The sequence below is a fragment of the Salvia hispanica genome, chromosome 1 (genome assembly GCF_029641045.1).
Source record: "Salvia hispanica isolate PSC_SH4W2 chromosome 1, Shi_PSC_v1, whole genome shotgun sequence".
NCBI lineage: Eukaryota > Viridiplantae > Streptophyta > Magnoliopsida > Lamiales > Lamiaceae > Salvia > Salvia hispanica.
The window spans coordinates 62,838,139-62,850,043 of record NC_142692.1 but is presented as its reverse complement, the minus strand read 5'-3'; the positions used below and the strand labels follow the sequence as shown (position 1 = coordinate 62,850,043).

Below are 11,905 nucleotides of genomic sequence, written 5' to 3'. Positions count from 1 at the left end.
AGAATAAATTGGTGTTTGCCGATGGATCTCTTCCACGTACTGAGTCCGTATACTGATCTCATATATCCAGCTTGGCTTCGATGCAACAGTATGGTGATTTCTTGGCTTCAAAACTCCGTTTCTTCTCAAATTTATTCTAGTATTAGTACTATTTAATCGACTGATGCTTATGCAATTTGAGCCGATCTTCGTGACCGTTTCTCTCAAGGCGACTCTTATATATGGTAAAAATCACAGTTAATTTTGCTGGACATTTCCTCTTCGAGCAATAGAATGGAAGTTCAAATCATCTAGAATAGTTAGTATGTAGCTCGAAAAATTATATGTACACGAGTATAACGTCAATTAGACTACGAAGCAAGAAGGATAAAAAGATTAATTATATTACCTCAAAACTATAAAAGAAAAAGAAAGACACTAATGCAATCTAATTTATGTACAAAGAATGTCATGATCTAATCTTTGATAGGACGCTTTCCATGCCGCTGTAACTGGGTATTCGCTAGGCTAGATGAAGTAGCACTTGATGAGGCACTAAGCAAGTTCGTGGAGCCAAAGGATCCTGAATTCGAGTTCCCGGTGGCTGATGAGGTGGTTCCCGTACGGTATCGCCTGAACCTGGACCCAGGCACTCCCGGTCTGCTTGGTTCTTCAATATGTCTCAGCTTTCGTGACAGCAGCATCACCACACGGTCCATATCTGGCCGTGCTTGGGGATCAGACTGGACACAGAGCAACCCGATTTGAACGATTGTTGGTATCTGCTCCATATCTGCCGATGACATCAGTACTGGATCCATGATCTCAAAGCTCCTTTGCTTTCTGTAAAGCTTATACGCCTGCGGACAGCAATTGTCTGATCGTCAATAATACACGTAAATCTACCACATACTTTGATGCAATAAATAATTTTGAGATTGCTGATCATGTAAGGAGGCACGCTTTGGTATCCGCCCCATTTAAAAAGTTACTTCAAAACCCAAACTTTAAGTTCTTACCCATTCAAGCAGGCTCTCCGAATCAGGATCCCGACTAAAACTGGAGTTTTTCTGCCCGCTGATAAGCTCGAGAACCACAACCCCGAAACTGAAAACGTCTGCTTTTTTAGAAACATTGCCGTGCAAGAGACACTCTGGTGCAATGTAACCACTGCAATCAAATAAATGCATCCACATTTGTTCATTAACTACACTTGAATAGCCACGTAGCAACAAAATAATCTTAAGAAAAACCATACTTGGTACCAGCTACACGGGTATGAACATGAGTTTGATCTTCTGGGAAAAGGCGTGCCATGCCAAAATCAGCAATCTTGGGAGCCCATTTCTCATCTAGTAGGATATTGCTGCCTTTGATGTCCCTGTGAATGATGGTACAATGAGCTTGTTCGTGAAGATAGAGCAGGCCCTTCGCAACACCTACTATCACATCATGCCTTCGATTCCAGTCCAGCAACTCTTTTTTGTCAGGCTCTAAATAACAAGAACCACCAAAATGTAATGTTAATTTCACTTTCTTGCCTAGCTAAATGCCACAAATCATTAATCTACAGTTTAAAATGGTTTGTCATATTGAAATGCTCCAGGGGAAACCAAATTTGGAAAGTTAACCTCATACTGACTTCCAGTCATACAACAGAGAGCCAAAAATTAGTGAAACTAATGGAGATTAGCCTTTGACAACAAGTTGACCAAATAACCAACCCATATGACTAGGAATTCTCTCATTATTGAAGTTTTTGCCTTCCCAAGTTGCATAAGTCCTTAATCAGTCTTCTCGAAAACCTAATATTGGAGGTACTTCAGAACTAAAGAACCAGTGGTGGTCACTAGCATTTGGCAATATTAAGCTGAAGCCTTAAAGAAATCATACTCAAAGTTACAATAAAGAAGTAATCATAAACAATTGCTTTCAACTTCAAGTAGGAATTGAATATTGAAGATTCCAACTGAAATCATATCCATCACCAATAAACTCAAATTACTATATAATCACAACTTACATCTCAATCAACACTAGGCCAAATATCCACAATAACCTTTCTTCATCACATAAAACAGGGAGTGCAGAAAAACTTACTGAAAAGAAACTTATCGAGGCTCTGATTCGCAACATATTCGTAAACAAGCAGCTTTTCTGCATCATGAATTGAATATCCCAACAAATTCACGACATTCTTATGCTGCACACGCGACAACAGCTTTGCCTCATTCAAAAACTCCTTATTACCCTGAGAAGATCTCTGTGACAACCTCTTCACCGCTACTTCTCTCCCATCACTCAATTTTCCCTACTCAAAATCAATCAACCCTAAAAAAATAAACATTCACTCAACCACTAAATATTCCTCAATCAAAATCACAATTTTTTCAGATCAATTCAGTATACACGCTTTAAGATAGTCAAAAATTGAATACTGAAACATCCCAAAAGTAAATTACTTAATTGATTTTAATAGCAGCATTTGTAATTGCGTACATGATAAACGGAGCCAAAACCCCCTTCTCCAAGCTTATGAGATGGGTGAAAATTCTTAGTTGCTACAGCAAGGGCTTCGAAGGGAATGTTTCTCTGCTCTCGCGCTGCAATTCTCCCCAAATCATCTTCGTCTTGATCTATTATCACATTTCAAAAAAAATAAAAAAATAAAAAAACTTCAACAGAGTTCATCAACCTCAGCCGAAATTGACGATATTACCTCTATTGGAGCCGGATGTGAAGGGCTTCAGGAGGTTTTCGAAGAAGTTTTTGGTTTTGTTCATCTCATCTTGATGAAGAAATACTGTGACGCGGTTGGGGATTTCTGGGTTTTAAAATAAAACTCATTTATGGCGCCTAACCCGTACGGACTGAATGTGTTTTGGCCAAATCCACTTCTGTCTCAATCACTAATTCACTGTATATTCACTTTTGTTATAAAGTTCTAAATTATCAAACTATAAATTTTGAATTTGTTCACGGTTATCCCACGATGAAAAAATATCAGTCAATGTAAAATATCGATGATGTTATTCAATCAAACGACGTTGTTTTCTTCATAAATAGACAATATCGTTTAACTCAATAGTTGTGTCGTCTACCGATGATTTCTTGACTATTGTATGAAAACAACCTCGTCAAAAAAATGATATGAGACAATTGCGATCAAATTCAGTTTCATAGTTTTTCTTAGTGATTTTTAAACTTGCGGGGCAAATCGATATTTGACGAAACATAATACTCCGTACTTGTTTAATAGATGGTGAAGAATTTGAAGACTATGAACTTGGATTTAATGATCAATTTGAAGCTCCAAATATTAAGTGTTCAGATTTTAGATTCATTTCTTACATTTTGATTGCGAGACTAAACTGTTGTTGAATTATTTGTTTTTAATTTTGTGCTCTGTAATTTTGAAGTGTTTGGAATAATTTTTATTATTTGAATTTTATGTACGTAGTATAATTTTTACTTTTTCACTTTTTTATTATTAGGATCTTTTAAGAAAAAAAACCCATGTCAATTTTAATTGATAGGATATAGTCTACATCGCTACAGAATTATGGTTACAGATTTATGATCATTAAATTCCACTCGATAGCCGCACCTAACTAACCTAATCTCTATCTATGTCAAATTAGATTTTCATTTAAATAAATGAGGAGACTTGAACAGGAAAATACTTCCTTGTACTGTAGTATTATTATGTAAATACCTCTAACCTTAAGTTTACCTTAGTACAAAATAACGATTTGAATATCTGTCTTTATAAATAATTAAAAAGTGGAAAACGTTCATTTTCGTTAAAAGTAAGCAGATATTTCAATGAATGTTTTTTTTCTCTCTGATCTAATGCAATGAAATGGTATAACTTCTAAGCAATGTGTATGTATATTGTTTAATGCTGAAATTTTCTATTAATTGATGAAAGTGACTCCATGAACAGTTATTTTTCTTAAGATGGAAACACTTCAATTCTCTTCAATTTCTGATTTCATACGATGATTTATATTGATTGAGAAATCAAAGTTGTTTTTTTTGAAACATCTGTATATGATGGTATAATCAAGTACTTGCAAATAATGTGAACTGAAATACTAATAAATAGAAAAGTTGAAACTATAATGAACAAAAATGATAAATTTATATTCACTTTATATACTTTCTCGTCCCACAAAAATATGCATTATTTTCTTTTTAGTCTGTCCCACAAGAATATGCATTTTTAAATTTTGAATCTATTTTCTCTCTAATGAAATGGAACCTATTCTCCACTAATAATATTTTAATTACTTTTTATCTCTATCTCTCTCATAATTATTATATTTGTATATTAGTGTACAACTAAAATCAAAACACTGTAAAAAAAGGGAAGTTATGTATAGGCCAAATACTATCTTCGTTGAGTGACTTGAGTCAATCTCTTTAATTGGACCATTTAATTATCTATGTCAAAATAAATTTTCATTTGCGACGAATTAACGAACGTAGTTGAAAATGTCACCACTACGCGTTTTTAAATTCAAGTGTATTATGTGACACATCTAACCTTATTTTACATTAGTAGTACTTGAATAACGATTTGAATATATCTCTTTAAAAATTACGTAAAAAGTGGAAAATGTTCATTTTCGTTAAAAAATAATTAGATATTTCAATGAATGTTTTTTTCTCTCTCTGATCTAAAGTAATGAAATAGTATAATTTCTCAGCAATGTGTGTATATTGTTTAATGCTGAAATTTTCTATTAATTGATGACTAGTGACTCCATGAACAGTTATTTTCCTTAAGATGGAAACACTTGAATTTTCTTCAATTTCTGTATTTCATACAATGATTTATATTGATAGAGAAATCAAAGTTGATTTTTTGAAACATCTAATATGATGGTATAATCAAGTACTTGCAAATAATGTGAACTGAAATACTAATAAATAAAAGTTGAAACTATAATGAACAAAGTTGATAACTCTATATCCACTTTATATACTACTACTACTAAATAAAGTTAAAAAGTTGAATGCACACGGATATGTTTAATCAAAACGCGCAGAAAATTCAACTCTTGGAATAAATCAACGCAGAGTTTCAACTTTCAAGGGCTTTCATACTTTAATATTTCCTGAGGTATATAAAAACATACTATATGCAATACTTTCTGAACGAAAACTCATTTTTCGTAGTTTTGCTGAATATAATATTAAATACTACTTTATCGTGTACAATAAGGAAACATTCAATCGAAACTTAAATTTATGAATTCATATAAAACTTTGTTCTTACCAATCTTCTAATAAAACCATCAGTTTTCTTAAAAAATAGACATATAATGGGAAAAAACACTTTTTCTAATGTTGCTTTTTAAGGTAAAATATGGTGCAAAGGATTTACTCTGAGTTGACCTAGTGATCAAGCTGTGAACAGTGTACATGTTGTGGGCCCGTCGAAATAATAATACTAACGTTATCGTGAAATAATAATACTAACGTTATCGTAAAGTCATAAGACATCATTTAAGTGTAAAATACATCGTCAATCACATGGCGTCATCATGCGTAAATTTCTAGCATTCAAATATTTATGTGTAGAAAAAAAATTTAGAGACATAATGGCATTGCCATAAAGATGATAAAATAATAATTATGTAATGTATATACTGTAGGGGAGAGATCAATTGCTAACTAATTAGCAATCCCAAATTAAGACTAAATCTTAGCTATTAGATTAGAAGATCTAGTGATTGAAATAATACCACATGAATTATATTTTTAATAAATAAAATTAGTGGGTATTAATGTCAATTCCCTCTCATTAAAATCATCTTAAAATTTTAAATTTACGTAACTCTCTCGATTTAAATTATTTTTTCGCAAAAAATATATCAAATTAAAGATAATTTTATAAGGATTCCAACGAGATCTCATTGCATATGTTCCGACGACGTTCGGATGATGAAATTTGATATTTTTTATTTTAGTTTTCGTAAATGTTGATAACCAGATTTTTATCAACAAATACATCAAAAAATCTCAATAAAACCATGTAAAAATCTCAATAAATATGTGTTGATATTCTTATGTAATATTGTTGATATTTGTAATAGTGTTGATATAAAAAAACATTCACGAAAATTATCATATGATAACATAATGACGATATTACCCTTTTGTTGATATTTTGTCTACTATTTATTGAGATTCGTAAGATTTAATCTCATCCACTCATTTTAAAATTTAAGGGTGGAGATTTAGTCTTGATTTTGGATTAGGGTGCTATAAGCATTAGAATATGACCCTTATATTGTATTTTTATTTAAACTCATGTTATATTAAGTTACATTTTTAGCCATTACATTAAAGTATTCATTAAATATACTTATTTAAGGACATTGCACACGAATTATGCGCTTACAATTTTATTAGAACATACACAATGGATGCCTTAGTGCATGCCCTATCGAGAGCCCTAGTGGTTGCCACGTCAGCGTGCCCTATCTTTCTGAAATGGTGGAGTCATAGTGTATTTCCTATCTATTATCTATTTCTCATTTCAATTTTAATTTTAATTTTTTTTATGTTTACCAATTATAAATAGCAAAATTAGACTTCTAAATTAAAGAACTAGCAAAAAACATACATTACTTAATTTTTTTTTTTTAAAGTTACAATAAAGAGGTACAATTTCAACGACCACTACGTGTCCAAACTTCTTCAATCATGTCATTCATGAGATCAAGATGAGCTTGTTGGTTACGCATGCTCTCCTGAGCTTGTAATCTCTCGCTGAGTCCATAGGGTAAACCTCGAACGACCGGCGGGGCTGCATGACCTACGCTCCGGCTTCATCGTCGGACCACTGGCTAGCTGCACGACCTTCATCGGTGAATAATCATGTTGTGCAAGATGATGCACGCGTACATGACATTGGCGATATGATGCCTGTACCAGGAACGAGTCGGGCCTTTCACTATTCCCCAACGCGCTTGAAGCACACCGAATCCTCGCTCCACGTCCTTCCGTGCAGCCTCCTGCTTTGCCGCAAAAAACTCTCTCCTCGCACCCGTTGAGCAGGAGATCGTCTTCAAGAAAACTGACCATCTCAGGTAAATGTCGTTGGCTAAGTAGTACCCCATATGATGTTGTCGTCCGTTGCCAGTGAAGCTGATAACCGGACCATTGCCATTGCATTGCTCGGTGAAGAGACTGGACGAATGCTCGGTGAAGAGACTGGACGAGTTCAACATATTGATGTCGTTGTTGGACCCCGCCACGCCAAAGTGAGCATGTCAAATCCAAAGACTGTGGTCAACGGTTGCTTCAAGGATCATCGTCGGGTGGGTACCCTTATACCCACTGGTGAATTGGCCTCTCCACGCTGCAGGACAATTCTTCCACTCCCAGTGCATACAATCAATATTCCCTAACATTCCAGGAAAGTCGTGCACCGTATCGTGCATCCGCAGCAGGTCCTGGCAGTCTTGGGCATTCGGCTTGCGCAAATATGTGGCGCCGAAGGCGTCAATAACGCCCGCACAAAAATTTACCAGACACTCCCGGTCAGTTGTATCCCCAACGTGAAGATACTCGTCGAACATGTCCGCCGTAGTGCCATATGCCAACTGACGAAGCGCAACCGTGCACTTCGTCAGCGGGGATGGATCCTTTCTGTGGGCCGCATCTTCCCGCTGCTGGAAGTACTCGTCGCGCGCCTCCAACGCGTGAACAAACTGGAGAAACAACTCTCGCCGCATCCTACACCGTCGGCGAAAAACCGGCGCGCCCCATCGGGGATGTTCAGCGAAGTAGTCCTCGAACAGACGTTAATGAGCTAGGACATGCTCTCGACGGACGTATGTCTGTCAGCGGATGGGCCTCGGGACCTGCTCTTGGGCCTGCTGTTCGGCTTGCTCTTGCTCTTGTATTGCACGAATCCCGGCGAGAATCTGGTTCCCGAAAGCAAACATTGCGCGTTCCATAGACCGGCCGATATCTTCTCCGGGAAATATTTTGGAAAAGTGAGTGAAAGAGATATTGCAATTGAGAGAGATTTGAGAGAGATGTGTGAGAGTTGTGTGGAAAATGAGTGAAATTAAGGTATATTTATAGAATTGAAAAAGAAAAAAAAAAATCAAAAATGCGTCGATCGGGCCAACGCGTGATCGGGCGCGCCCCTGCAATGGCCGACCGAACTCTCGGTCGTCCTCGGGCATGCCCGAGACCTGCAATGGATGCCCGATCATGCCCGAGCCCAATCTCAGGCGATAGGGCGTGAGATCGGGCATCCATTGTGGATGCTCTTAGCATGCAATACTCATATTTGTGATGAATGTTTTTTATATCTTATTGCATTTATTTAAGGACACATGTTTAAAATTTTAAAATGTTCTATTTCATTGAATCTATTTAGTTTACATTTATCTACCCAATAAAATAATGACATATTTATTGGAAATGAGCCATATCAGATTTTAGTTTAGAGCTTTTATTTAAGAATTTTATAATTTTAATCTTTATTTTCAAAATATTTAATTTCTTTTAAAATCTTAATTTTGAAATATTACGTCAAATCTTAATAAAAAAATAATCACATATTCTTAATTCATCTATTTAATATTCTATAATATAGAGTTAATATTTTCTCTCTTTCTTTGTAAATTATTAGAGTTATAGGATCATTTACTATATTATGCAATAAATTAAAATTTGATACATAGTATAGAGTAATAATCATACTGATTGATTGAGTTTCTAGAAATGATTCTTTATGTTTAAAATTTAATTTATTTAATTCTTAATAATTGAAATGCTATAATCGAACATCTAAAAAAAATAATCACATATTCTTAACTCGTCTATTTAATATTTTGAGTTATATTCTCTTTTTTCTAGTATAAAATATTATAATTCTTCGCTCAATTCACTATATAATGTAACAAACTAAAATTTGATATATGATAGTACTAATACTAGTTGAGTTCGCGGTTTTGATTTTAAAAATTTCATAATTTTAATTTTAAATTTAATTCTTGTGCATTCCAAAATTTTAGTTATTTTAAATTCTTAATTTTTGAAATGTCAAAACTAAATCAGTCAATCACTTATTTTTAAAAAATTTAAACATGTGATTGTTTATATTCTTAATTTTTAATATCAATTAGTAGTTGATATATAATAGTAGTACACTAAAATGAATTAAAATGTGAATAGAAGTCTCATCAATTATTTTTATTTTAAACAATTCCTAAAATTATGGAATCTAATCTTATTCATTATTTTGGAAATAACAGTAACGTATATATCTTGATATATATATGTGGTCATTTTTACAACTTAATAGTTTTTTAATAATAAAATAATTGAATGCAAATATATTATTTTATTGAATGATAACACTAAGAAATTGAGTGCAAATACATATAGTTGTTTCCACAACTTATAATTTAAATGATTACTTATTACTATTAAAATAATTTGACGTGAATGACTATCTTTTGTTGAATGATAACACTAAATATATATAATTGTTTATATAACTTAAAATTTAAACATTATTATTTAATATAATTTTAATTTATTTAATATTAGACATCAAGTATTTTTTATATCTTACAAATTTTGTAACTATTTGATAATAAAATAGTTAGATGACAATGACTATTATAATTATAATTTAATTTTGATTTTTATAAATTAAATTTAGATGTTATGTAATAATAAAATAATTAAATATAAATACTCATTATTATTTTGTTGGATATCAATAAGAAACTAAGCAGTGAAAATAGTTGAGATTTGGTTAAAGTTTTGAAAAAAAACGTGAATCTTAATTGATAGTATTAACCATGTATTAAATAGTTATAGATAGTTAATTTGATTAGCTTTCCTTTCATAATAAACAGTTATTTTCATTTTATTTAAAATAAGGGTATATTAGTACATATTTATATTAAGATTATGGAAAAGTGACATAAAGGCATTATGACATAGAGACATTATGTCTCTAAATCACTACTCTTATGTGTAATACTTCATCTGTCTCGTTAGAAATGAAACGTTTTCCTTGGTTTGTTCTATTAAAATGAAACATTTCTAAAAATGGAAATAATACTCTCTCTACTTTTTCTTCTCTCTTACTTTATTCTCTCTTCATTAACTCACAAAACAACACTATATAAAATCTCGTTCCGAAAATCAAATATTGCATATTTAATAGGACGGAGAGAGTACTAGTTTTGAGAAGGTGAATTTATTTTATGGATTAGGAATAGTATAAAAGAATATTAGAATTTGATCATAGTTCATCCTTTTTTCTTACTCAAAAATTGAATAAACTGAATAGTCTAATTTGTACCAAAGTCCAAAAATTAAACTCTATTAAAAAATACTGTAAAAAATATAAATTGATTTCTCTTATTTTGTTTAAATTGAATAAAAAATGTAAATTGATTTTTTCTTTTCGTACGACTATAAAAGTTTATTACTGGTGTGGACAGTAGATTAATCAGATTGTTTGCAAATAAAAATAATTACTATCACATCTCTGTATAGAAAAAATAAATTAGGAGTATTATTTAATTTATGTAAAATCATTATAAATTTTAAATTGAAACTTCATTAACTTTTATCATAATAAGAGAATTTAAATAGTACTCGTATAACAATAGACTCATAGCGTTGCAAGAGATATACTATTAGTGGGTGTTTGGTTGACAAGATAAAATAATACCAAGATTATATCTTGGACGAGTCAAGATTGAACCTTGGATTTAAAAAAGTGTTTGGTTGGAATGTTAATTTTAATATAATTGAAGATGTGTTTAGTTTGAAAAATTATATAATATCAAGATAATGTGTATTTATTAAGATACCCTTAACATTACTCTTCCCAAATATTAGGTCTAATATAGTTTACAAATTTACTCCAGAATATAAATGGTACGTATGTTTTTACATCTTGATTAGTTGTATTTTTTTTTTGAGTAGTGATTTAGAGACATAATGTCTCTAAGCCATAATACCCTTATATCACTTTTTCCATAATCTTATTTAAATATGTACTAATATACCCTTATTTTAGATAAAAGGAAATAACTACTATTTTTATTAAGGAAGGAAAGCTAATCAAATTAACTATCTATAACTAATTACATGGTAAGTACTATTAATTAAGATTCACATTTTTTAGTCAAAATTTTAACCAATTCTCAACTATTTTCGCTACCTGATGAGTATTTATATATAATTATTTTATTATTAAATAATTCATAAATTCTAAACAACTAAATTTAATTTATAAAAATAAAAAGTAAATTATAATTATAATAGTCATTGTCATCTACTTATTTTATTATCAATAATTATAAAATTTGTAAGTTACAAAAAATACTTGATGTCTAATATTAAATAAATTAAAATGATATTAAATAGTAATATTTAAATTTTATGTTATATAAATGACTATATATATTTAGTGTTATCATTCAACAAAAATAGTCATTCAAATCAAATTATTTTATTAGTCGTAAATAATCATTTAAACTATAAGTTATGGAAATAACTACATGTATTTGCACTCAATTTCCTAGTGTTATCATTCAACGAAATAATAAATTTGCATTCAAATTTCTTAGTGTTATCATTTAAAAGCTATTAAATTTTTAAGTTGTATAAATAGCCACATGTATATATCAAGATATATGTTACTATTGTTTTCCAAAATAAAGAAGAAGATTAGATTCCATAATTTTAGGAATTGTTTAAAATAAAAATAATTGATGAGACTTCTATTCACATTTTAATTCATTTTAGTGTACTACTATTATATATCAACTACTAATTGATGTTAAAATTTAAGAATATAAACAATCACACGTTTTAAAAAATTTAAAAATAAGTGATTGATTGATTTAGTTGTGGAATTTAGGTA

At 31.3% G+C, this 11,905-nt stretch overlaps 2 protein-coding genes across 2 annotated transcripts; both read right to left on the bottom strand.

Moving 5' to 3' along the window:
- Window positions 1-274: 274 nt before the first annotated feature.
- LOC125206624 (cysteine-rich receptor-like protein kinase 43) lies at window positions 275-2,842 on the bottom strand. The gene is made up of 6 exons (XM_089069056.1): window positions 2,699-2,842; window positions 2,479-2,615; window positions 2,080-2,290; window positions 1,238-1,472; window positions 999-1,149; window positions 275-839 (listed from the first exon to the last, which is right to left on the bottom strand). Exons 1-6 carry the CDS (start codon window positions 2,760-2,762, stop codon window positions 456-458), a joined length of 1,182 nt encoding a protein of 393 aa, XP_088925182.1. The 5' UTR covers window positions 2,763-2,842; the 3' UTR covers window positions 275-455.
- Window positions 2,843-6,854: 4,012 nt separating this feature from the next.
- Window positions 6,855-7,730, bottom strand: LOC125195063 (uncharacterized). The gene is made up of 2 exons (XM_089062273.1): window positions 7,405-7,730; window positions 6,855-7,206 (listed from the first exon to the last, which is right to left on the bottom strand). The coding sequence occupies exons 1-2, from the start codon at window positions 7,728-7,730 to the stop codon at window positions 6,855-6,857; spliced, it is 678 nt and encodes a 225-aa protein (XP_088918399.1).
- Between the last annotated feature and the right edge of the window lie 4,175 nt (window positions 7,731-11,905).

Bases quoted from the DNA above. Each gene is read 5' to 3' on its own strand.
- LOC125206624 (XM_089069056.1), bottom strand. From the start codon at position 2,762: ATGAACAAAACCAAAAACTTCTTCGAAAACCTCCTGAAGCCCTTCACA. The intron at 1,473-2,079 runs GTAAGTTTTTCT...CTTGTTATTTAG, and splicing joins CCTCGATAAGTTTCTTTTCA to AGCCTGACAAAAAAGAGTTG. The intron at 1,150-1,237 runs GTATGGTTTTTC...ATTTGATTGCAG, and splicing joins ACCCGTGTAGCTGGTACCAA to TGGTTACATTGCACCAGAGT.
- LOC125195063 (XM_089062273.1), bottom strand. From the start codon at position 7,730: ATGCGGCGAGAGTTGTTTCTCCAGTTTGTTCACGCGTTGGAGGCGCGC. The intron at 7,207-7,404 runs GTTAGGGAATAT...GAACTCGTCCAG, and splicing joins GTGCACGACTTTCCTGGAAT to TCTCTTCACCGAGCATTCGT.